Source organism: Syngnathus scovelli, chromosome 11, assembly GCF_024217435.2.
Source record: "Syngnathus scovelli strain Florida chromosome 11, RoL_Ssco_1.2, whole genome shotgun sequence".
Classification (NCBI taxonomy): Eukaryota; Metazoa; Chordata; class Actinopteri; order Syngnathiformes; family Syngnathidae; genus Syngnathus; species Syngnathus scovelli.
The window spans coordinates 5510456-5537370 of NC_090857.1; the positions used below are offsets into that span (position 1 = coordinate 5510456).

Below are 26915 nucleotides of genomic sequence, written 5' to 3' on the forward strand. Positions count from 1 at the left end.
GGATGGAAGTCCATATAAAGATGCAGATGAAAACAATCTGTCTGCTTGCCATGTGTTATTGTAACCACAACAGCTCTATGCCTCGGAGATACTCGACTCTGTCTTCACCAGCCAAATCTGGCACGGACTATCCAAACAAAAAATTGAGAAACACCGGCACGGTTTTGCATGCTGTCAAAATGAATGTGAAATATGGAAAAAGTTCCATGCATGGATATACTTGTCACAATTTATCTTTCGCTTTTCATATTATGCCGCGGAATATTGGAGGTGATAAATTCCTCATTGAGGTGTGGCTGCAACACATTCCCTCTGCATTCTTGTTCGGGGCTGATTTGAGGTCAGCGGTCAGACTAACAGAGCTGACATGAGTGTGTTAAATGTGTGTGTGTGGCTCTCTTTGTCCTATATTTTGCACACGCTGGTGGCAAGGACAACTGTGCTCTGTTCAGACACATTTCCAACTGCCAATAAATCTACTATTTTCTCTCATTATATGTAAAGTAGCCTGTTCAGGCATTTCACTGGCTACGTCAGAGTAGAAACTGGAGTGTCAGGGAATGAGAGCAAGAGGAATTTATATGATGTCGTGCCCGCAGTCGGACTGTGGTCTTTTGCTGGCAGCTGGCAATTGTCACATGCACTCAAGAAGTTTCAGCTACCTCTCTGCGAGGGTTAGTTAGATAACAGGACGGTTTGGATACTAGTAGCCGCTAACTTTTTTTCAGGTCAGCGGAGCTGTAAATGTTATTTTGTTCTATCAACATCGATAAAGATGTATTGATACATACATTGATATAATTTATTTTTAAACTCTATTTCATGGGGCTTTAAATGTTTCTTAAAACAGGAATGAAGGAGTTCAATTTCTATGATTTTCTATACAAATATTTTTTTGGGCAGATTTTATAAATCCGGTGTTGACCAGATGGTGTTCAACCTTTTGGCGCTTTATTGTATTGGAGCGACACACTCTTAAGAAACACTTTTGCAGTTATTAATACACATGATGTAGTTGTTGGTCTAGGATCAAATGGCAAAATTGCACACTGACAGATGGGCTTGGATGATTCCTGATCGTAGTCCAGTGATCCTTTGCAATTATGTAGACATTTTCTGATAATCCCATGCCGTCAGGGTAATGGCTCTGTCGCTGTTTTCAGATATTAGTTTATTGCGTGCGAACTCTCTTACAATCCTCACCATCTCCTGGCTCTCTTTCTTTGAAACTGACTTCTTTATCGGCCATATGTTCCAAATACAAATGCAAATTTCTCAAATGTTGGCTCGGATTTGAATGAGACTTGTTCAAGGTAAAGAATAAAACAACTCGTGTTGATTTTTTTTTCTTATGCGATTGTTTGTCTGTCTAGGGATTGCTCTCCCTCTGTCATCCACTCGACAGTATCTTGGGGGATGGTAATCCATTCTTTCCATATGCAGATAGTGATTGCTAGATTAGGCAGACCCTGAGAGAGGATTATGGCTTCAGGACTTGGCCCCCCTACTATCTCACCTCCTCTCTAAGCATGCAACCCCCATCAGGCCACCTCCGTCCTTGCTTCCTGTAGTCTTCTCTTGCTCGTCTATCCTTTACCCTTCTCTCTCTCTTCTCTTGGGTAAACCTCCAGTCCCTGGAGTGTGTTGGTTGCTAAATGAAGAGGTGGGGAGTAGATTAAAAGCGAGAACTGTTTTTGGTTGAGCCATGTGTGTATTTAACGTGCACTCATTCATGAATGGTATCTATACAGGGCGCAAGCTTACGCTTTGGGGTGTGCGCACAAACACACACACGCATGACACACACAAACACAAACACCTCATGTGCCGAGGGCGTGCATGGGTTGGAGTGTGTCCAATCAATGCGTGTCTTTTAAGTCGTACTTTTTGCAGTCGCCTCTCCAAATATGCTATGGCAGGGATGCATAATTGACTTGCCCACGAGATATGTGAGTGAGTGTGTTTGGAATTTGCATTCATTATAAGACATTTCTTTATTTATTTAACCAATAGTGCACATTTTTTGATAAATACATTTACTGTAAGAAGCTGTGGTCTATTTTAGTATGTGCTAATTTTTGTTGTAATAAATTAACATCATATAATTTAGCCTGTGTACAGTGTAGGTGATTGTATGCCAATACCCCAAACTTTGGAACTAGCTCATTTTTAAATTGAGTGTAGATAAGGCAAAGTCTGTAAAAGCCCAACTTGGCCGAATCCCTATTTCTGGGTCATTCCACTCCTATTTTAGTCTACTTACTTAATCTTTGGCACTTAATGTTCTCCTGTACTCGACGTGATCCACATGCTGTGATACGGTGCAAGGGGCAGAGAATTTGTCTGAGCACCCTTCCATTTCTTCCTCCTCCTCCTCCTCCTCATCATCTTCCCTCCAGCGCAACCTTCTCCTCCTCTTTCTCCCCTCCAGTTGTGAATGCTGTAATTGATATGCCACTGGCAATAAATCAGCACTGCACCGGGGTGAGCAATGACCATTATCGGAGCGGACAGGTTTGAGGAAACTGGAAAGAGGGAGTGATGACTCCCCCTCCCCCTCGCCCACCTCTACTCTCAAGAGACTCTGGAACCTCATCACTTGACCTGAAACGCCACCATCACCTCCTTTCGGGATTCCCACTACCGTCAAGCAAAACAAATTTATCTCGGGTTAAGGCAATGACCCTTCGAGCTTTTCCCGCCTTTCCTCACCTCACTTTGCATCCCCCATTAGTACTCCAAGTGTGTTTTGACGTACGGAGGTTCTCCGTCAATGCAAAGAGCATCCGGATCTCAAATCCAATCAAGTTGACCCCTTACTGCCAGTTCACTGTAATGCTTTTCCCTGATGTGATAACATCTTCTTTTCCTTTGACACGGTGGCTGCACATTCCAAAGTGTCACTCCTGCCTTGGGATGATCGACATGTTCCCTGCACGGTGCCGGATGTGGCTCACAGTCAGCCAGAGTGCTTACTTGCAAAGCCAGTCATTGCAAAACGGTTTTATTGATTTATTTTAATTTGGTCTCCTCCATATTCACTCATTCTTTGTTCTGCTTCTAGTCTTAATTTTAAACTGTCCATCTGCCAACACTTGAGAGACCTTTTTTTTGGAGCTTGTTCGTTTTAATAATGTGGCAGTTTGTGTCCAAGAGACAATATGGGCCCCGGCCATTGAATATTTGGTAACTAGTACATCAAGTGTTGTGTTCAAGTGCCTCATCCTTGGTCTCCTTCTCAAGTGCATGTGGAGCGCTAATTAAAATGCAGGAGTTGTCTTTTGTTTGGCTCTGGCTGGCCCTCACCAATAAATCACCCACTCTTTTTTTTCCCTCTGTCTTTTTGAGCATCACCTGCTCCACCTTTTAGCGTCTTTATAGTTGTTCTTGTCTTTCTTGTGTTATGTGAGATGCACTCATAATTTATTGTGGGGATCAACCACAACAAATGAAATCAATTATTATTATTAGCTTTAAGTAATAACTTGATATTATTTTACATACTCACATTTACAAAATGTTTTATTATATTGAATTGTATTATATTTTATATGCATTATCTACTTACGTTGACGACCGTGGCAGACGCCTTTCCATCCAGTTCCGCTGCATTAAGTACGAATTGATGCCACACCAGCTGTGAGAAAACGCAACTATGTGGAAAACGCCGCCATTATTAGTCATTTAGTTTGCCATCACATCATTTTGGACAGTTTGATCAAAGTGAAAATCTTTACCATCTTTTCTCATTATATGAGTAGAATGATTGAAGTCTCTTTTTTCATTTAAACAACACAACGCTCTAATATCTTCGTAATATAAGTCGAAAGAAAATTCCCCGAAGCTTGTAAAGACCAGGTGGTTTGCTCTCGATCCACGTAGGACAACAAATGTAGATTTGACAACACGCGTTCAGTCCTCTGAGCTTGGTTAGCTGACAACTTGACCTTCTCCCTGATTGATTGATGCTAGTCAGATAGCCTTGCTCCCGCCACCACCCTTGGAGCAGGAGGCAGAAACCTGGGACTCCATTTGATTATCCCCTATGTTACGGCTTTTGCCTCCCCCCTCATCTTACCTTCCCGGACTCCATAATGATTCTCGTCTTTTCCGATTTGAAGTGGTCATAAAACACTGTTTGTGTCGACACTTTGATTGTCAAGGTAGTCGTGAATCATGGCTTCCCTGGGACTGAAGTGTTCAATTTAGCATAATCAGCATTTACAGTAGATCTCTGCTTGGTGGCAGAAGAATTGGTTTGTCAAAATAGTCGCGCACACATAATACCAACTCTAAATTTCATAGTTACAAGGTGACTATTGCTGTAATGTAACAATGCGCAGTGGCATGTGATCAAACATTTGCCTCCTCTGATTGAAGTTATGATATTACAGATTGGAATGTTATGTACGTTACTTCTTCCAGAAAGTCTTATGGCTTCAATAATTGGCTTATGCCTCCCCTGCTATCTTCCCTCATAATTAAATGCCAACACACATTTGCCTTCCAGACTTGATTTGATATCATTAATTCATCAAGGTGGCAAATGTCAGCTTTTTTTTTTCTTTCCCACCCGCCTCATTTTGTCTGTTTAATTTGTGAGCCTTTAAGGTCCCTCTATGCTTGATGCATAATCAATGGGAAATGTTCCTCAGTCACTAACGGTGTTTTTCTCTCTGTCTTGCAGGGCTCACACAGCGTTCCTCTGTGGATGATGTTCCTGATGATGGCGTGTGACGCCGCGAACAGGGCAGTGGATCAATAGAAGTGTTTGTTCCCCACTTCATCTTTACATACTTCTCTTGACAGTAGACCTGAAAGACTCCAAATCCTGACTTGGAAGTCAAGTTTGCACTCCTCCTCCTCCTCTCTTTCTCCTTCCCCTCCCCCCAAGCCTCTCCTCGGGACAAACCAAACATGTGCTCACAAGCTCGAGCAACAGTTTCCCCTGCTCTCGGGAACTTGTTTCCTGTGTTTGGGTTTTTACTTCTCATGACTTCATCCTTCTGCGGAGGCCAGCCGCCAGCTTTCAAACGATTTGCACCTGCAGAGTGGGGGCTTACGCATTTGGCCATTCACAACAAAACCGGAGAAGTCTACGTGGGAGCTATCAACTGGATTTTCAAGTTGTCCAGCAATCTAACCAAGCTGCGTAGCCACATGACTGGACCGGTGGTGGACAACGAAAAGTGCTACCCTCCGCCCAGTGTCCAGTCGTGCCCTCATGACTTGGCTCAGACACCCAACGTGAACAAGCTTCTACTCATTGACTACCCCCAGAATCGCCTCATTGCCTGCGGTAGCACTTCGCAGGGAATCTGCCAATTTCTACGTCTGGATGACCTTTTCAAACTGGGTGAGCCTCACCATCGCAAGGAACACTACCTGTCCAGTGTGGCTGAGTCAGGGACCATGTCAGGAGTCATTATAAGCTCCCCTCATAGTTCAACGAGCAAACTCTTCATTGGAACCCCCATCGATGGCAAGTCCGAATACTTCCCAACCCTCTCTAGCCGGAAGTTGATGGAGAACGAAGAAAACGCGGACATGTTTAGCTTTGTCTACCAAGATGAATTTGTTTCCTCTCAGCTGAAGATTCCATCCGATACTTTGTCCAAGTTCCCCGCTTTTGACATCTACTATGTATACAGCTTCAGCAGTGAACAGTTTGTGTATTATCTTACAATGCAGCTGGATACTCAGCTCACTTCTCCCGACGCCAGCGGCGAGCAGTTCTTCACCTCCAAAATCGTACGTCTGTGTGTTGACGACCCCAAATTTTACTCCTACGTCGAGTTCCCCATTGGTTGTACTAAAGACGGCGTCGAGTACCGCCTGGTTCAAGATGCCTACTTGGCCCGACCAGGCCGTCAACTGGCAAATTCTCTGGGTATCTCTGAGAACGAAGACATCCTCTTCACGGTCTTCTCTCAGGGTCAGAAGAATCGTGCCAAACCACCCAAAGAATCAGCGTTGTGCCTGTTCACGCTGAGGAGAATAAAGGAGAAAATCAAGGAAAGGATCCAGTCTTGTTACAAGGGAGATGGCAAGCTTTCCTTACCATGGCTTCTCAACAAGGAACTGGCGTGCATCAACTCGGTAAGTGTGTTTTGACTTTTCACTTTTGGGGCAGTTTTCAGCAGACAAAAATGTTTGGTTACTGTATCGTCAATAATTAAGCTTCAAGGTACTCGTTCTCATTCGTCTACTGTATTTTTCGGACTACAAGGCCCACCAACAAACCTAAAATTTTCTCAAAAGCGCGCCTTATAGTCCGGTGCGCCTTATATATGGACCAAATTCCTAAATTTAAACTGACTCGAAGCATTGTGTCATGAAATCAATCATAAGTGGCCCGCTGAAGACTATGAATCATGAATCAAAAAGACTATGGATCATTATCTTGTGATTATAAAGTAATTTGTTGCATCTGAAGTTGAAATAAAAAAGATAAAATGGAGAATGATTTGGATTAAAAATCTGACATGATGCATTAATGGTGCGCCTTATTGTCCGGTGCGCCTTATATAAGGACAAAGTTTTAAAATGGGCCATTCATTGAAGGTGCGCCTTATAGTCCGGTGCGCCTTATAGTCCGGTACATGTTTTGTGGACATTATGAATTTATTTTATTTATTCTTTCTTAAACCATATGAGGCAATTGCGAAGAGTTTATTTATGTCCAACCCCTGTTTTGGTTCTTCAACCATTTTACTTTTTGAAAGCATTCTACTCCACCAGCATGCTCAATTTCAGTACATTATAATTGAAATCCCTTTTGAGTTTTTTTTTTTTTTCTACGAATGCACGTGTCCTTCATTTAGAAGGCCTTTTTGCACATTAACTACTTTCCACTCTGTTGTCTAAAAGAGATGGTTGCTGTGCCGCAAGCCTTCTCTTTATGCTCGTTCATTTGCCTGTGTTCAGATTTGTTTTGTTCGCTCGCGTAAGTGATGTGAAGGACCCAGCCAAGTCCCTATTCACCCTCCTTTATCCTTCTTCATCATCAAAACCTCTGTAACTATCTTTCCAGTTCAGTGGTCGTCTCATTCTTTTCTGGTGGATTTTTTTATGGCCTGCCACACAGACAATAGCTGTGATTCAGAAAACAGGATCTCATTTATTTCAGTTGGACCCTTGCCCTTTTGCAAAAGAAACACATAAGTGTGTGCTTGTGTCCAAAGTATGGAAGTGTAAGGAGTGCACGTTGAGTGTGAGGTCTATCGGTATAACATTCAGTATAAGATCACGTGACTCTTTTGATGATCAGGTCCTGCACCTAGTGCTCTCATTTAAAAAACAAAAAAGATATATACTGTGTGTGGTGCTGAAGGCTTGGCTGTCTTGTTCCATGAGCCTGATTACCCTGACCTCATATTTTATTCATGTGGGTACAGAGTTTTGCTCATACATGGCATCAGAATTACCGTAGGTAATCTAAAAAAAAAAAAAAGGGATTTGTTGACCCTCTTGTTAAATGACAAAAACATTAAATCAGTATTAATCTGCGTAATCTTCTTTAATCAGGGTATTTTACATTCTTGGGAGCTTTAAATACTTATATCCCATCTTGTGTTCCCCATCTTGTCTGTCGCTCAGAATTATTTTGCTCATATCTTAGATACGATATGCTCGATATCATAACCCCACAGCACAGATGGATAATATTGGATCCAAGATGGCCGCAGCAATGATTTAAGATGAGCACAATGGCCAAGCCGAATGACAGCAGTGAGGCTTGAGGGTCAGCTTCAGGTTAATGATGCCTGCTCCACTGCCCTCAAGCAGTGACCTCATGTCAGCTGCCCACCACTGACTGGAGACCATAACCACACTCAGTGGACCAAAGGACCTTAAATCTGACCTCACATAAATGACCGATATAATTTTCCTGTGACTGGGACCTGGTGTAATCTAAAAGAATAGTCAAGACACTTTCAACCGGTTTGCCAGGCTCGCTAATGGTGACAGACATTTTTTCCCCACCACTATACCTTCAACTCCATCCTCCTTTCCAGTTCTTGAACCCTTAAGCTAGTCTCACCCGCTGTTTCCCGCAACTTCAAATGTGCTTCCGTCCTAAGTGCCTCGCCTAAGACTGCGTTTGACTGAGCTGTGTGGGAAAGCTGTTTAGTTTGACCCTGCGTTACAGCAGCACAGACGGCAGGCCAGGGAGGAGAGCGGGAGGCCGGCACAGCTGCTAGACGACGCACAGTCGTGATTGATGACCCCCCGAGCTCCACCAGTCCCAGCGTGGACTTCCTATTTGTGCTGCATCATAATTTCTGGCCTCTGGCAATCATTAGTGTGATGTGTTTATGGGCAGAATGAGATGGTGGCTGGTTCCTGTTACCTGGAATGGTCTTTGGTTTTTACACACACCACCTTCATGCTACGACCTAGCTATTTTTTCCCCTCCTTGTAGGCGTGTGTTTGTTCTGTCTTTTTGTGATTAGTGAACCTCTGACCTTTTCTTTGGTTCGAAAGTGGATCGATACAAACCAGTTCCACCGAGAAAGTGCACATGAAAGCGAGACAAAGTTAATGTGGAGCAAAAAAAGAAGAAAACAAGACAATTGTTGAGTTTAGAGAAGAAAATAAGCCATGTGAGTAGGAACTTTAAATAGTCAGAGAGCACTGAAGAGCTCCAATCACAGCGGAGATGAAAGACAATTTTAAGGACAATTGTAACATGGCGAGGCTGAGAGTCAGTGAGTATGATGAAAAAGCAAATCATGGACTCTCATTGCAATATGAGTCATGCAAGTGTGTGAAGTGGTGAAGTCCTTACATCAGAGAATCCCTCACTAGCCGCGTTTACATGAAGCTTTGTATTCTGATAGGAACAAAACCCAAAGGCAAATAAAAAGCATCCATTGAAACGATTGTATCGGAATAAACAAGCCAAATCGGAATTACATTTCAGTCTGATTCAAAGGGTTGGCATATCCTTCCTTCCAATCCAAACAAAAGTAATTTCTTGCCATCAATCGGTACGCCCTGTAATGATGCGCAGTGATGTCATCGCTGGTCGGTCAATGCAGAATTCTCCATAGCAACGCCTCCCGGAAGGTGGCCCACCTCTGATCTTGGTGCAGAATCCGTACGGTGGCATCAGATTCCGTTATCGTCAACCGGTAGTAAAACAGGCCTACATGTCGTTGAACTAAACCCAAAAAATAGGTCGCCATTTAGGAGATGTCCTAGCAAAAATCAAATCAAATGATCATTGGCGTTATGCAACCGGATCCTTTTTCTTACTACGATTATCGATCTCACAAGTACAAGTTGAGTAAGCAAGAAACATTGCTAATGTTGTCCCAGACAAAGTGAAGGAGAATCGACTGTGTGAGACCCGCTCTTAACCTGATTAAATCCATCATGATAAATATCATTTAATGGGTGTAACTCACTTGTGGACCATGTAATACTCAACCCGACTGGAGTGGAATACCCAGAATGCATGTGTGTGGGCAAAAGTGTTGAAGTAATTTGCCTTGATTAATTGAGCCCGACTTGATGAGCAGAGTTAATTGGCAGTCTAAATGAGGTGAGCTCGGAGAACACTGATTGTGCAGGTGGCTGTTTATGTTGCCGCTGTTATTAGGTCACCTTTTAGATTCATAATTGTGGAATTTGGTTTTTTTTTACCTTCACAAGATTGATTTAGATGAACATCTGAGCACATGAGAAAGCCCCCATGTGTGAGCCAACAATGTCAAAGCCGCTCTGCACTCCAACCTTCTTCTCATCTCGTTTATTAGGGGACATTTTGCAAGAGACATCATGCAGCTAATGTGTGCGAGCAGCTCAGTTCTTCATGTTGTTTGACCTTTCTGTTGGTCTCTCTGAGGAGACTTTAGCTCAACAAATCCCCTTTCCCTCGCCACGCTTTAATGATACTAATTGTCAATGTAATTGGGTATTGATCTGTGTTGTATGTGTGTGTGGGTGGCGTGTTGCTTACATCGTTATCAGGAGTAATTAGAAAATGTGGGCCAGACAATGCGCCTGCAGGGCTGACATTCAACTGTTTTTAAATACTTCTTACACTATTAGTTCATTTTTATCTTTTGCACACAGGAGAGATATTTTTCATTGCCTACAGTGGTTCCTTGAGATATGAGTTGAATTTATTCGCCTACCACGCTTTTAACTCGAAACACTGTCAAATTGAAATGAATGTCATTCATTCATTTTGTGCCCTGGCCCAAACTTTGGCGTCAAAGGATTGTTGAAGTGGACAAACGTGTTGGCAGTCTTTACGACACAACAAAAGCAGCCTCCAGTGGGAGCTTAGAATACACTTGAGTGACAGATAACTGAAATGGGACATATCATCGGGTGTCACCCCGGTAACCGGAACTGGGAATGTCTGGGCAGCCATTGACGGCCACGCAATTGTTACCTGATCTCCTTTTCACATGCAGATTTTTCAACGTCTTCATTGTCACGTAGATCAATTTATTAGGGACACAATGTGGAGTTCTCCCTATTAAATTCATTATATTGTTTCTATAAAATGTAGCTGCAAGAAAAGTTCTTCTAAACACATTGAAAACCAACGTTAGTCATCTCAACGGATTTGCACGCAAAGAAATTCAGCATTATGAATATGTATTCTCCTTACCATTAGATGCTGAGATGTGCCTTGGTAATAAATCACTCGAGTGTTTGTTGTAACACACACACGCACACAAGCACACACACACACTGCAGCACTTCTTGAAACAACTCTAGCAATTTCTCTACAAGTTCAAGGCTCCCGCTGAGACTTCTGGGTAATTTATGAGGCGGCCTCACCCTCAATTCTTCACTCTGCTATGCACATTCAGGTGAAGGCACCTGTGTGTGTGTGTGTTCTGTGAAAACTTTTGCCATCTGATAAGAAAACAATGTGAGAGGCTGCAGAGGAATTGGCCCTGTGTTTGTTGCCAGATAATTCATTTCCTGTCAAACCTACGGCACGCACACACACAGACACACACACACACTCTCACAGAAGAGGATTATGTAGCGTACTTAGCGGCCTTATCTACAACCATCATGCTATACCGATGCCTGTTATGATGGTCATGAGACAGTGGCCGGAGTTGGGTGTGACCTCGGAGTGAATTTTTAAATTTTATTTTAACCAAATGTTATGCTGTTTCACACGTAATGTGTACACAGCGCAAGTTATTTCTACTTTCTTGATTCAAACTAATATTTTCCCTGCAATTTTAAGCTTCTGGTATGTTTTTCTTTACACCGGCATTGGTCATCAAAATCACATACACAAGACCCTTGCTGTTTCTTTTCAAGGAGCTGACTATTGATGAATTCCACTTGAGGTGGGCGTAATATTTGCTCACGCATATTTTACTAGCATGAAATGTAAAAGAAATAGCAATCTCCTTTTATAGCACGACTTGGCCCGCGTGCATCCGTAATCAGTGGGTCTAATTGCGGGCGGTTTTTCGTGTACTGTCCTTGAATATTTAGTGCCGCGTGAATGACTACATTTCATTGGTGTGTTCTCAGTGTGATGTGAGTACAAATAGCTCCTTCCAAGAAAAACTAGACCAGTGACCATTTGCTAACATGTCTGACTGAAGATCTCAAGTTAATTTGAAGTAGGCAGAGAATTCTGGAACAAAAGCGTCTAAACGAAATCATGAAAAGAACAATCTAGGTTATAGTGTGACATGTAAAAGAGATGCAAGATGAATAATAAATGTTCTGGGCCACTATAGGAGAAAAGCCGCAACAATGCAAGCCGCAATGCACACACGGAATCTGTCTTTATTTGTTTGTAAAAGCCCGCTGTTCAACTCAGCAGCAGGTTGTTGGCTTAACTCTTTCTTCCCTGCTGCTTGTTGTGCGTCCTTGAGAACACAGCAGAACCTTAAATATGCTCTCTCATCAATAAGAGATCACAGAGGGGAGTATTCTTTCCAGATGGAAACTCTTTTTTTAGATGTGGGTGCTGTCGTTGTCTATTTTTTGCTTGGTCATTTTTTAAAATTGATTCCATGTGCAAAATCAATGTTGAAATTAAATGAAAGCGCACATGCAATTTTTAGTTCATCCTTCAGAGAATGTTATGGGACTTTTCCCCACCAGTGCCCCATATAGCACCATGTATACGTGTGTTTTGTGTATGTTAGGCCTTTATGGACTTCAGGGAGTTCTGTATACAGCATTTCTGAGACTTGGTCTGTAGAAAATGGATTAACCCTTTAGACGTTTTCCCTTGGGCTGTGAAGTCATGGCTTTACTTTGGTGCACGGATGGGGCGTGCTTTCCCATAGCTATACGTTGAAAACTTTTGCCCGCTGTCTTGCTCTCTGACATAAAATGGCTTTTTAGCTTGTTAAAGTGTCTATATACACAGCAAAGTAGCTCACAGGTTTCTGCAGTCTAGTTTTGTGTGACGATAATCACAAGAGAAAGTTGTTTGAGAAAGGGGCTGCGAGTCTCACTTACTTGAACACACAGCCATAAATATCCATCAAACAGTCCAGAATTCCTTCGCACCCTGAGACAGAGGTCGGCAGAGATCAAGCTCTCTGTTGATTTTAGAAGACAATTGACTCTACCCATACGCATGCGCACATTTGGACTCCAAAGTGGATGAATGATAGATGCAGATTTGCCAAGAAGGGATGAAACCGGAAATAGAAATGAAAAAGAAAGTATAATAATAATAATAATAATAATAATAATAATAATAATAATAATAATAATAAACTGATTAACAATGTGTTGATGTGTGCTTGCTCAAAAGGCCATTTAGTCAGATTGTGAGGGTGTGTGTTGCGTGTTATCTTTTCTTCTCCGTGGATCAATTAGATAATGTGTAGCGATAAGACTATGGATTACGCTGCCAGTTACTCACTACCCAAGTGTTTGTGAGAACCTCGTTTCCTGCACTTTGGCACAGTTATGCTAAAACAGCAAAGAACACATTTGATATTAATGATAATGAACATAAGAAGACGAATGAATGAGTAAATAAATAAATAAATAAATAAATAAATAAATAAATAAAAAAAATTTGCATTTCCCCCACCCCAACTCGTTTTAATGCTGAAAATACATATGACAGCTAACAAAATGTGGAAACGTGCTTTTTGTTGGACAGCAACCAACACGTGACTGTGTGCGAGCACGCCTGACTGTTTAAGGCGTCATATGGGTCAACGGAGTGCCTGGGGTGATCGTCTCTCTGGTGACACTGGAATGCTCCAAATATTGTCACATGGTCGCCACCAGCATGTCTGGGCACTTTACAATAAGCTTCAGCCATGATAGGGCTCTCTTTCTGGAAGGGGTGGGGGTGGGGTCGGGTTTCTGACTAGATAGGCCGCTTAACATGGAGCATCACGGAAAGTTGATTGTTTAAGTGATCATTTTGTATTGCTTTTGAAAAATAATTACAAAACATAGTGACCAATACAAAAAATAAACAATTCTTATGCTATACTTGCATCTATACCAACTATGCAATTTTTCTCTTACCAGCCTTTGCAGATTGACGACAACTTTTGCGGCCAGGACTTCAACCAGCCTCTTGGTGGCACCAGCACCATCGAGGGCATCCCCCTCTTTCTTGACAAAGAAGATGGCATGACCTCGGTGGCAGCGTATGACTACCGTGGCAACACCGTGGCCTTTGTCGGCACGCGCAATGGCAAACTGAAAAAGGTATGAATATGATAATACGATATGTCGATTGTCTCTTGCTCAAACTGATTTGGATCAGTACTGTGTGTGTTTTCAATCCCCCCCAACACACACAAATGCAAAGATTGAACACAGCCAGACTCATTTTCCTCATGACATTTCAGGGCCGATTTGAAGCCCGTTAGTTTAATGAGGCGTTTGCAGCAACTCCGTGGCTTTGCTTTCATTGATTGTCATGTTAGTCACGCCAGAGTGTAAAATGTTACCGTTACCGCATTCTGGCTGGCCTCTAATTCAAAGAGCTCGCTTTCAATCAATCCATTGGCAGGGAAACTTAAAAAGACTCTTTGCTTTCGTCAGCTCTGTGATCAATTAAGAGGATGACTGAAAAATAATAGAAGCGACTTGCGGAACAACCCGAGTGTGTGTGCTCGGGTTTGTGGGCTCATTCCATGAACGAGCACCCTCTTGGGAGTCATGGTGAGAATTTATGCCGGTTTTGCTCAAGACCTGTCAACAATTAAAGATCATGAATATGAAATTAACTTTGTTGTTTGAGGACTTTTGAATGCTTCTTTGCGACCCAGCAAAGCATCTTGGGATTTGCCATGTGGTGTTCAGGAGGGTGGAGAACAATGCACGCCCGACTATGATTTAGTGTTGCACATTTGTCAAAATGACAGCTATTCACTGTCTTTACTTTGTTATTCTTGTGGCCTTTTTCAGTGTGATTGTGCTTTCTGCTTGATAGATGTGCGTGTACGTACATCATGTCGGCCAGCAAGGTGTGTTTATGGATGCACACGTGCACAACAATCCCGATATTGATTCCTCGGAAAGTTTAGACTTTAGGAAAAATTGAATAATGAAGGGGAAAGGGAAAAGAGATGATTGAGCTAGAACTTTATATTCTCTTTATGAAAGTAGGACTGGATGAAAACAAAAAATCAATCCATAGTGTGGAATTGATTGATGACTATTTGGGGTTTAATACAACCTAGGCAAAATGGCGCCGTTGATTCAATCTTGACACGAAATGTCGCAAACCTCCACTGTCGCGTAGATTTGTCCGTTTTTTTTCTGGTAAATAGAACTCTGGTTTTTCGACAAACATTTAATCAATTGGAGACCGAATGTTTAACTCATTTAACTTCCGTGCATTCAAATGATGGCATCGTTAAAATGGCGCAATGTTTTTAGGTGCTGACAGTTTTGTGGTGGTTCATGCAGAAAATACAGAGGCTGTCCCTGTTCTTTATGCTTCCCCCTGGGGAACACGGCTGTATAGTCATGTTTATATAGCCATGCCTGAAGGCTTCTCAAAAGGGGGGAGCAAGAATATCTGTCCAATGGATGAATAGACTTCTAGAGGGCATTTTTCTGGTGTTTTGTACAGTCACAGTTTTAGAGAAAGGGCAGGAAAAGATTGATAGAAAGCAATTACACTCACAGTGCCAGTGGAAAAAAAATACAATTGTATACGTCTGTATATTTCCCCACTTTTATTTCTATCAAAAGAATATTTTACCTTTGATATTTTTTCCCATTTGGCTTGTTGGGAGTGAAAGAGAGCAAGTCCATGAGGGATAGAAGTTCTGAAAGTGTAGTACACTGCTGTGATGAACTAATTCCAGCGGTCATCTGGATTCCACCGCAGTCAAGGACACAGCGGTGGACCAGCCATACGCCGCATTTAATATTTCGGATTAAAAGTCTCCATTTCATTTGGCTGCTTCATTATCTGGAACTGCTCGATTTGGCCCGACATTGGTCAGCGTGTGTCCTCATCTGTCAGCACCCAAGCTTACATGGCTCCTTAAGTGCAGATCACGCCGTGTCGGCTTGGCAAAGTGAGACGTCGGCTCTGTCTCTCTGGGAGTTATGGCTTTGGACACCTTGGAAAATTAGAGTCAGGTACACTCACTTTCATAGTGATGACATGACCAAATAATAATTAAAATATTGCTTGTTGATAGATGATGTGGTATTTTCATTTATTTCTAGTGGATAGAAAAAAGAGGTCATGTGTTTGACAGAAGAGGTTCTCCCGTTTTTCAGCTATGTTCATTTATTGGTGGTTTTGGTGAGGGGGCGTTCAAATGTGAGCCATCTGCTATGCGTGTGTGTCCAGTAAGCCGGATGGAGGGTGATCCCGTAGCCCACTGTGTGCTGCTAGTTGTTGCGCCAGGCTCAGTTGGGTTAGTGCTAAGGTTCCTTCCAATTCATCCACCCTGAATGAAAAAAGAAAATAGACATGAAAAAATAGCTGCCAATAATCGGTGGCATCGTGCCCCGCCCACTCCCCTTACCCTGCACTTGAAAACAACTTTTTTTCTTTACATAGCACACCACTTTATTTGATGCTAAAACAGCAACGTTATACTGTTGGTTGATCATTTCAAATCAAAATCGAGTTTAGATCCCATGTATGGATGGGTGTGCATGTGTCATCATTTGGCTTGAGCCACTGAGCCACGAGTTGTCTGACCCGGGCAGCAGCACAGAGGTTGGCTTTGTGCGGGCGTTTGTTGGCTTTCGGTCATTAGTTCACACAACTGCATGCGGTCGCACGCACGCACACGCACGGAACGGATGAAAACGAGACGGGAAATGCAGAGAATGATGAAAGGGATCAAATAGTGCTCAGACATACTGCTCAAGACAAAACAGATAATTTACACTTTGCTTAAGTACATCTTTTTCCAGTTAATTTAACTCCTACCCGCAGCGCCATCAGTCATCCAATCTTATCAGGATGTTCCCAAATTAACAGCAAAATGTGTCATTTTCTCCAGTTATTTCTTTTTCCTCTTGACGGGGCAGAGACTTAATGGCATTTTCTTATTAGATACAGCCCAGTTAAGCCATAATGCGAGTGTGACAAGTCAAGCATGTCAAGCGAGTTTCTCTCTCGCTATCTCTCTCCGTGGCGATCTCCTTTTCTTTCTTTCTTTCAGTCACTCTCACGCCCACTCAGACAAGAGTTCTCTCTTGGCATACAATCTTGGATCAAATCAGCTCAATCACATGAAGTCACAAGCTGACTATCTGCTCCAAAGCATGCTAACCCAGCACAACACACCACACTGCATATTATTCCAAATTGAATGAATTTTCTGTGTATTTTCATATTTGCATCTCCAGATAATGATTTTATTCAGAAGTCACCATAATCTGCTAACAAAAGTACAATCTACAACCCCTGACAAAACTTACGGACTCATCGTTCTCAAAGGATGATCATTTAAATATTTAATTTATGCGGGAAAAAAAACCCCCTCAACTTTATTTATAGAGCACTTAAAAATAACAGCAGCATACAAGTGCTGTATATGAAATAAAAATCAGACATGGTTTACTGTACGATAAACTTTTGCGTGACTCAAAGGCAATCTCATTCTTGTTTAAATTGCCATCGTGTCACCACAGTTATAAATTAATAAACCGGCTTCTTAACATTGTCTCTGCTTTTGCTCTCTCATTTTCTGTTCCATCCACTGCTGTTGTATTCTCTTTCCACTCACAATCAATGACTCCGATTCCTCTCTTGATAACGGTTGTGTAATGTACAGTACGCGTGGAGGTGTCTCGTAATGATCGTCGCTCCCCCATAATCATTTCCTCCAATTAAAGCGAGCGGCTTTTGTCGCTCCAAAAATCATTGACGACCATTTTACTAGTTCTTCCAGCACCCTCATGCCATCTTTTTTTAAAGCACGTGCTCATTGTTCTGGCATTTTTACCTCTCTTGTGACCGCACATAGCACTCACTCACTACTTTCGAATGCCAGCCGTAATTCGCCACTTTCAAGGGTTAATGAGGCACAATGAAGAGACCAGGCGAGAGGGAGCCTGAGAAAAATCTTTTTGAGAAGAGGAGATGAATAATGAATACGTCAGGCTAGAATCCAATTTGAAAGGAAGATCAGATGAGTGGATACAAGCTGGAATATTCGCATGATCCCAGCAAGGCCCTGGATGGCATTTTTCTGGGTCATCTCCATCACTGTTTTCATCGTATTTCTGTAGCGTGTTGTCAAATGACATATTTTGTATTAGAAATAGAAATTTTACGTCATCATTTTATGTTTTACTTATTTTCATGTTTCATGTATTCAAATGTTAAAGAACGTGAACATATCTGCTCTCAGCTAAATAACCAAAACTCATGATCAAATTCTAAGTAAGGTGTCCATCAGTCATGAGACTCAACCGTTCCATTCTTATCAGTTGGAACGTGGTGTACTGGAGCAGCCAATTATAAAAAACAGGACATCATAAAATGTGATTTCAACTGTCTTTTGAATCTGGTGTGTCAACAAGACGTGGGCGACAAGCCTGAGATTCAGGTAGCATAAAATACCATTGGGCAAGTACCGATGCCAGTTATCTGTAACGGTCATATTTCAAGGTATCGGTACCTGCAACGGCTGACATTTTAAAATCAGAAACTAGAAATTACATGAATGCAAAATGATGTAATTGTCTGGAAAATTGTATTTGGTACAGGTCTTGGTATCAGTGATTAAACCCGATGGCAAGTTCAAAGAATATGTTCCCACTGGAATGTACAAAGATTCACAGTGGGAAAGTTGGACGCTAGCAATGTCCAGAGGGTCAAGCGCAGTAGGCCGAGATTACCTTTGGCCCGCGCTCTCTCTACCTCCTCGATGTTCGTGCATACTTATTTCCTTGCAATTAAACCCAGCATCTCACCATGTATGCTTTTGGCTAAGGCTACCTTGGCTGCACACCTTCCATCAGCCCTTAACTAGCACATACTGAAATTACATAAAGCTTTTCGTCTCGGCACAAGATTTTCGTGGTACATTAGCATAGAGGTAGGACATAAGGGAACGCAAGATATTTAGGCATTTGCTCACAGCTTCCTGATCCTTCCAAATTTGGAGTGTAAATGATTGTAAATATGTTGCTATCAAATTAGTTAATCTAGTGTGAAGAATGCAAAGAGACAGAGACGCTTAGGGATGCAACAGGAGCAAGCTTTTCAGATTAGCCATTGCCACGCTAATAGATTTACAGTAGATCATTTTGATGAGATCTTCTGGGGTAAACTTGTCAGGATGATTACGCTCCTTTAGGAATACGTGCACATTTGTATACACCACTTTACACTCAAGTATTTTATGTATGAAATTAAAGCATAGTTAAAGCTACAGATTATATGCTTACGGGTGCGATTGGTTTTGAATGTTTAACTGTGGCGTCATGTGGATGACATCTGCTCAGGGACCATTGTATGTGAAAGCCACAGTGTTCTGAGCAGTTATGGTGCATGCATGAAGGATATTACCCATGAGGTATGGCTCCCTCACATTCATCATTCCGCCATAGTGGTGTAGTTGAGTCTCTTGCTGGTGAATTAATTACCCCCCCCCCCCCCCTTCCCTTGGGCCCCCCAATTGGAGAATACCTTAAAGCTACCTATAATTTAAATGCATAGCATACATTACTTCATAGCACCACTTCTTCTTCCCACGTTACATTCTGTCCTCACATTCTTGCGTGCATTTTAAGTAGAACACTTAGCCCTTGAATTAAATGGGCTAAAATTCACTTTAAAGTTTACTTGCGTTGAACTCTTTGCCCAAATTTGCAACCAAAATAAAATTTCAGAATGAATTCCTTGCTTGGTATTTCAAGGTACTGGCTTCTACTTCTCCAGCATAATGTATATACTACTGCAAATAGGAGAACCCGATATAGTTTTCATCATACTGCGCTAAACTAAGCTAGGAGATGTTTGCCTTTTGCAGACTATTTCTTGGCAATACTCAAAAGTCATCACTAAAAGGCAACTATAGGGTTAGGGCCTTGTGTCACGAATGTCCTCTTGGGTTTGCGGTTTTGGAACTAAAAGTGGACTAATTATGTCCACCAGCTTAAGGCTTTATTACAGCATTAGTGGACCAAGGAAAAAAAAGATCATGGCATTATTTGTGCATTAGTTGACTTTGTGGCGATGTGATTTTCACCCATTAAGCTGTTAGTAATTAAAAACGGCTCAGTCAATGTCACGCAGAGGGTGGTTTTTGTTTTCTCATTCCCTTTTGGAACTTTTTGTTTTTATCCTCCTTGCAACAGCAAATTTATTAAATTATCACTTTTATTTTTCAAATAAACATTCAATCATTCCCGTTTCAATGACTTTGATTTATTAGCTCAAAAGCAACCACCTTCGTCGCGTCTTCCGCTTTGGCTGTCCCTCATCACTTCTCGTGTCTTTGACCCAGAGCCTGTTTATGATTTTGATTCATAGACATGCATGTCTCCTTTCCTCTTGCTACGCACTTCCCCTGTGGAATTAGTCATTAGCTGACTGACTGAGCTGATTGCATCTATTCCCAAGACTAGCATTTGTGAATCATCTTTCTTCCTATTTTTTTATGCCTGTCCCCATCTCACCACTTTACCTCTCCCTGAGCATCTTACGCCCTTTTCTCCACATTCCAAGTTTTCTCCATATATCCTCCATAGCTTTAATTGCACGTCATCCTAAATTGGCGAACACCAATTAAGCCACAGCTATTATATTTAATTGGTCATTTAGCTTGGCTTTCTCTGTGACTGCAAAGTCTCTCTGGAAATGGTTTCGCTGGCCTCCTACAGCACATGTGGTCATTTCAGAAACAGTTTCCACCTCCCTGCAGGTTTAACAATGGCTCGGCCAACGACCGACGCTGCCAAGACCGAGGGGTGCTTTGTGTGTGCGCGTGTCCGTATGTGTGTGGTGTGTTCGGGGGGTAGAAACAAATGGTGGAAGAAGAGATATTCTCCTCTGTGTATCCTCAGTCACCTCGCCTTCCAACTATCGTCAAACCCCTCTCATTCACAGCTCCCCCATCCATGTGTTGCTGGTGGATTAAGCTAATTAAAGCACTGCAAACAGCGTCCCAAGGGAAAGGCCAAACACACACACGCACACACACACGTATATGTTCGCGGCCGCGCACCCTCATTAATGACAGAAAGCATACAATGGAATAAACAAGGAGGAAACATGAGAACGGGCTTGCATTCATATCAACTAGCGCGGATCACGTTGACTCGTTAGGTATAGGTTGTACATGTTAATAAACCTGGCCACATTTCTTTTCCATGGAGACCATCCTAAATCTGCAACCCATCTGCAACATTGTGCGTGTTGCTCGGCTGTTCAAAGCAAATGCTCAGTGTGTGATTGCTCAGAGCTTCAGCCCAAGGCCTCTCAACTATGTGTTATCATCCATAACAGCCTTGTGCTGCCAATTTGTGGGTCACTGGCAGTGAACTAGTGGCCTAGAAATAACACAAGACCCACTTTCTTCAAATTTGATACATGCTTTTATGTGCCCAATTTTGAGGAGTCACCATGCGTGCATTGCAGGTATATTTTTGTGGACCTTTTGTTACTATACTCGTCTCTGCATTTTCTAAATTCATAGCATGGCTTGAAAACATGCTATATCTGTAAAATGTGTTTCGTGGAACAACTGAAGTTCAAATATCATTATATATGAAGTCAACATTAAGTCACATGACTTTGTTTTGTTATTTCTATGACTTGGAAGTTGACTAACGTCAAATAATTCACACGTATGAATCATCGGTTTGTCATCAGCGCCAACAAGAAACAAGTGGAACAAATGGAAGAAATAACTACGGCCAGCAGGAAACATTTCATCCTGTCACATAGATGGACGGGAAGAGAGCAAACGCTGTGTCACTTAGACGCGATTCCTTCCGGATGTTTCCGCTTACAGGATATTGGCTGCGTCTCTGGAAACTTGCCCGCTTTCAGCAAAACCTATTGGATTACTGATAACCTTGGAATGGAGAGGACCAGCACAGATGGTGTGTACATGCACATCTAACATCGTCTGGAAAAAGACGAGCCCGTTGGTTTGGCCACTTCTGTTCTCATGTCGTTAAATAAACTGGTTGGTGATTTAGTATTACATTTAAATAAGTAGGTGATATTAGACTTGCTCCTCTAGTCGCCTTTAAATTGTATTCGTCCCGTGGTTTACGACTGTGTCAGTGGACCTTGAGAGACCTGCTTCATTATTGCGGGGAAGACGTCAATGCGACACACAAGTCGCACCCAAGCACACACCCAGTAATAAGCCTCCAATAACACGGGGATCTTTACTCCAACTTGCCTGAAAATCCCTCGTGGCGGGGCTTGCTCCTTGGTTGCTATGGCAACAGTAGTCAGGGCAGCCATAGATACAGATAGTGAGGAAGAGGTACAAGGAGAGAGAAAGAGCATTGATGTTTTGCAGTGCAAGGTAGAGGGATCCAAAACGTTACTGGGTTGAAGTTAGTGCTAGAACTAGACTTTCAGATGGGCTTGGAAGTAAGTGGGCTTGTAGGTCATGTTTACCCCGAAGTGCGCATGTGTGTGGATGGGGATGGGGGGGGGGGTGCGAGCGAGCAGGAGACAGTACAGAGATGAAACTGCAGAGACGGCACACTTGCTCATTAAGTCCCTTGGCATGTTCGTTCCGTCTCCGTGTTTGTGTGCTGGCAGATGAGCTTCGTCTTTGTGCTCATTCATGCGCAACGCAGTGGTTGTGAACAGGATCCAGTTCACCCTCTGCGCTTCTTTTGATCCCGCTTGTAATTACAGCCACAATACGGGCGTATGCATGAAAAGACACCCTATATGTTGATGAAATGTAAATGTTCGGTAACCGCTCAGATGCCGTTCGATATCATTCACCGGTGACTGAGATTTTCCTGTGGGTGTGGATCTTACTGTAAACATTTTTTTGAAAGCTGCCTCCCACTTGACTGCAAATCAATATATAGTATATGGTTATTGCTATCAAGCTGACAAACCATTGCCACTGGCAGAATGATGTGAAACGAATTACAGAAGCACAGTTGAAATCGCCTCTCCATATACAGTACAGAAGAGTACGGCGGCGGGGACTGGATGCACGGCAAACAGGCAGTTAGTGTCGGGACTCTGATGGAAAATCCATAGTTTCATTACAGACTCAGTGGTATGAATGTGGCTGCGAGGCGACCGAGGCTCCATCATGGGCCCTACGGGAGCCCAAATGGCTGCATTTAGTGATGCAGAGGAGGCACCGGGGTCAAGGCGGCCGCTGCCGCTGCTGCTGCGGCGAATGAAGTGTGTCCGAGTTTAGAAAAGAAGATCTTATGGTGGCCACTTTTTCAAATGCACTCAGGCTAACTGTCGCTAGGTACCAATTACACTTTCTTTGGAGGCATTTGAAGGCAGGTCATGTCAAAATGGTGTGACAGAAGCCCACACCCCCCAAAATAAATCTGATTTCAAGTTCTCAGTGAATTTTAACACTGCATTTTGTTGTGTCGCTGAAAATATGCAGCCACCAGAAGTCGTAATGCTAGACCAAGGAACATTCAATTTGTTTCACTGACAACGCAATTGCTCTACTGTACAATACTGTTTGTAACCAGGATCTTGGGTTGGGTTTTAGTTCCTTCTCATTTATAGCTACTTGATGACGGAGCACGCTATGCCGCATATCAGTATAAGCTTGCACCTCCTACACACACAACATACACACACACACACGTTTAATGAGCATATTAAAGGCATAGAGCTATTAAGGGATGTTGAAATGGGCCTTAGGTGAGTTAATCTGCAGCAAGGTAGCTCTCAGGAGCTCCAGGCTGTTGTTTGCTCCTCTAGGTGATTAGAGTTTAGAGGCTGGCTTTAAGGGAAATTAGCTTTCGATTGGGCCTTCTGATAAAGAGGTGCGCTTGTAATCGTTAGCGACCCCGAGGACTACAGAGTAAAGATCAAATGAGACTTATTGTTCAAAGTAATGTGGATTGATTTGAAAATGTGGTTTATTTTGTCTTTAGGCCTCGCACTGCAAAGACGCTTTAAATAGTTGCAGTTGGCTCTCCACGTTGTCCATTTATTGGCAAACAACAAATAACAGCTTCCATTTAAATCTGGCCCGCTCGGTTATTTACTAAGTCTCTCGTCTCCGAGTCGCTACCAATTTGATCGTTAATTTAGTTCCCAGCCTTGGTAGGTTTGCATGTTCGCATTATTGCTCATTTCGTAATAGTCCGTTTGGAATAAACCGTCAACTCCCGGCACTTGATTGATTGACTCTTGTATTTTTGTCACACTTGCGTGTTTCCCCATCTACCTAACCCGGTGGTTTTGTGTCAAACCTCAAAAGTACAGGCAGGGAATCATCGCTGAGTGGCATGGAGGATAAAATAGATGACACAACACACACACACACACACACTTAATCAGACTGATTGCTGCTCGTGTTGCATCATTTCTCTAATGCATTGGTCCTACATCACTTTCTCCCTTGGTGTGGCAATTCAAAAAACATTCTGGGGTCTCGGGAGAATCAGAAGCCACAGGGGGCAAGTTCTGGCGTGCAAACCTCACCTGTACACTATTTACACTTGTACACATCAATTTCAGTTGTTTATAGTCAAGGCTGCTTTAACATTGCTCTTACTAACATTACTACTTTTTGGTTGCACACTTTGATTAGGTGCCTTTTAATCCATCATGACTGAATGGCTGGGCATATGAAGCATTTGCTTTGCAACAAGAACCCCCAAAAATCTTTTGCTGATTTAACTGACAAACATTCTACCATGTTCTCCTTGGTAGAGACATCCAAATGAGACAAAAACATTCACACGCAGATATATACACTGCGTCGACTTCGCTCCACCCAAGGGAAGAGTGATGAAGCCAGCAGCAATGCAAATTGGGTAAAATGTTCCGGAAAGTGGTTTTTCCCGCCGGGACTCATCCACTCCAGCTTTGGGTTAGAGCTCACTCAGCTGATAAAGAGACCTTTGTTGGAAAGAAAGGTAAAGGTAATGAGGTAAAGGCAGAGTGATGGAGTGCTAGGATTTGTCGAAGCATATTTATTACATTGCTAAGTCGTGTCTTTTCAACTTTGCTATACAATAAATCCTCTTGTAAAAAAATATTGAATAGAAATTATTTCTATCCTCCATTGACAGCGTTTATTACAACAATTACAGAATTAAATAAATCACATTCATCCAAGTGGTGGTTCGAGTTAAACCAGTGAAAAAGCAGCCAAATTCCCGTCATCGTTTAATTGAAAAATAGCATCACATGCCTTTCTTGTGAGCGCTATTCAACTTTACCTCCATTTGAACTCTGGGGCGTGCAGTTTTCTCTGGCATAAGCCGTCAACTCCCACCTTGTCCGTTGCGGGGGGCGGATTGTACTGGATTCAATTTATTGCCTTCCGTGAACTGTATGTGAATGCGCGCGTGTGTGTGTGTCACTTTATGTGTGTTAGCCCAGCGAGGCTGGACAGTGAAGCATTTCCAGTCCACAAATGGGCCATGAAAAACCTACAGGTTGCACCATCTGTGTTCTGAATGGAGCGGTATTGTCAGTAGAGACTTTGTGCCTCGGCCAATAGCAATTTGAGCAAGCACACAAACAGTCGGTCGATTTATGCGGAGGCTGACTCAACAAACTTGGCATCACAGCACCTTGAGGATAGCAAAGAGGAAGTCAATGTGAATATGATATTTAGTTTTGCAGGAAATGACACAGTCCAGGAAGAGAGACAATAAGAGTGAGTGGATGTGTTTTCGAAAGAGCCGCTTGTAAATACTTGCAGCCCTGTCCAATTGTGAAGGATGGAAAGAAAACAGTGTTTGCCAAGATGCAGTGGCTTGGCAAGTCAACAAACATTATCAGAGGGATTTCATGCAAAATAAGAGAATTTGTTTTAGTATCTAAAATGTGTTGCTTGGATGCTGCATATATCAGGCACTTATCTTAACAGCCTGGCAGACACCGCACCATTAGACATATTTACATTTACTCCCTCCCTCCTTGTTACCTCTTCCTTGTGCTGTCTCCTGGGGAAAATATTTTGTCTCCCTTTATTTCATGCAAACAGCTTGAAACACAGCGTGTGACACGTTTTGTAAAAATATAAGTCGATTTGAAATTTTTAATTGTTTCAGAATCCAAATTCTGTGCGTTTGTGTTTTGCATCTGTTACAAGTGAATGGTTCCTGTGTTTGTTTGTGTATGAGTCAGGAAGCAGGCAAACGGGAAACTGTCAAAGAGCCATTCATGCGCTTGTTGGGTGCGTTGTCCAGGTTTTGTTTTCAACCAATTCGAACCAATTTACTGTTTGGTTACCACGGAGGCAGGTTCATATTCACAAGAGGTTCCATTTACCCTCTAGCATGTCGCATCAAAAATGGCAGTAACTCGTATTCTTTAGTTGCCTTCAAATCAGGTCAGTAAAACTCGTCAGTAATCAATACGTTTATGTGGACCTGTCTAATTACAAGTACGTTTTAATCAAGCCTTTATTATTTTGATTGCATCTTGGTGTCATTCTGTGATCTCCCCATGTGCGTGTGAGAGAAAGTAATCCAGGATAAAGGATTTCCTTTAGCCTTCTATATGGACAATTTCCCAGACTCATACACACTTCCTGTTTCTTTCTGACAAACAGTGGGAAAGAAACGATAGGAAGTGACAAGGTTGGGTAAGAGTGTGTGCGTGTGCGTGTGTGTGCTGGATGCAACGTCAGAATAAGTAGCACTTCTATAAAAAGCTGTCTTGTGACAATCAAGCACACTCAGCTGACTGTCTGGAAACTTTACCGTGCATTCCTTTCAGCTCACCACATTTGATTCATGGCAAGCCTTTTCCTGATTTTACCTTTTTTTTTTAAGTGTATGGGGAAGGCTGACGTAGGTCATCGGGCTTTTGCTCTATTTTAAGCAGAATGACCAGTATGCAGGTGGTGAGAAAACGGGCTCGAAAGCAAACTTCCATGGAAGCAATAAGCCATGTAATTCAAAGAGACATGTGTCACGAGCCTGTATGGTGTACACACACACACACACACACACACACACGCTCACACACACACACCTACCTGAACTCATTTACACAAGGGTCCTTCTCTTACATATTGATGGCGGTGCTCGGTACGCTGTTGCACGTGTCGTTTTATATTAAGTCATTCATTATACGGCGGACCCTACAACGCAAGTTGTTAATCCCCAAAGGGAATCATGCTAAGTGAATTAATTTGTTCTAGACTCAAACCATCTCCAGTCGTAAATCATTTATTCACTGTTCAATTTTTTAAGTAACCTTATAACATTTCTTGCTGTCATCAAAACACTGTGTAGGAACACCAAACGGAACTAAAATGAAGTAAAAATCAAAACACTTGTGGAGTTAATGC

The 26915-nt window shown here is 42.4% G+C and overlaps 1 protein-coding gene across 5 annotated transcripts in view; it reads left to right on the plus strand.

Annotated features, from left to right (window-relative positions):
* The window catches only part of plxna1b (plexin A1b), a 117120-nt gene that overhangs the window by 18572 nt on the left and 71633 nt on the right, over positions 1-26915 (plus strand). For all 5 annotated transcript variants that reach the window (XM_049734845.1, XM_049734849.1, XM_049734848.1 and 2 more), the window contains 2 exons: positions 4688-6099; positions 13507-13689. In XM_049734845.1, coding sequence (XP_049590802.1) covers positions 4918-6099; positions 13507-13689 — 1365 coding nt within the window. In that variant the 5' untranslated portion in view covers positions 4688-4917. The remainder of the gene's footprint in view (positions 1-4687; positions 6100-13506; positions 13690-26915) is intronic.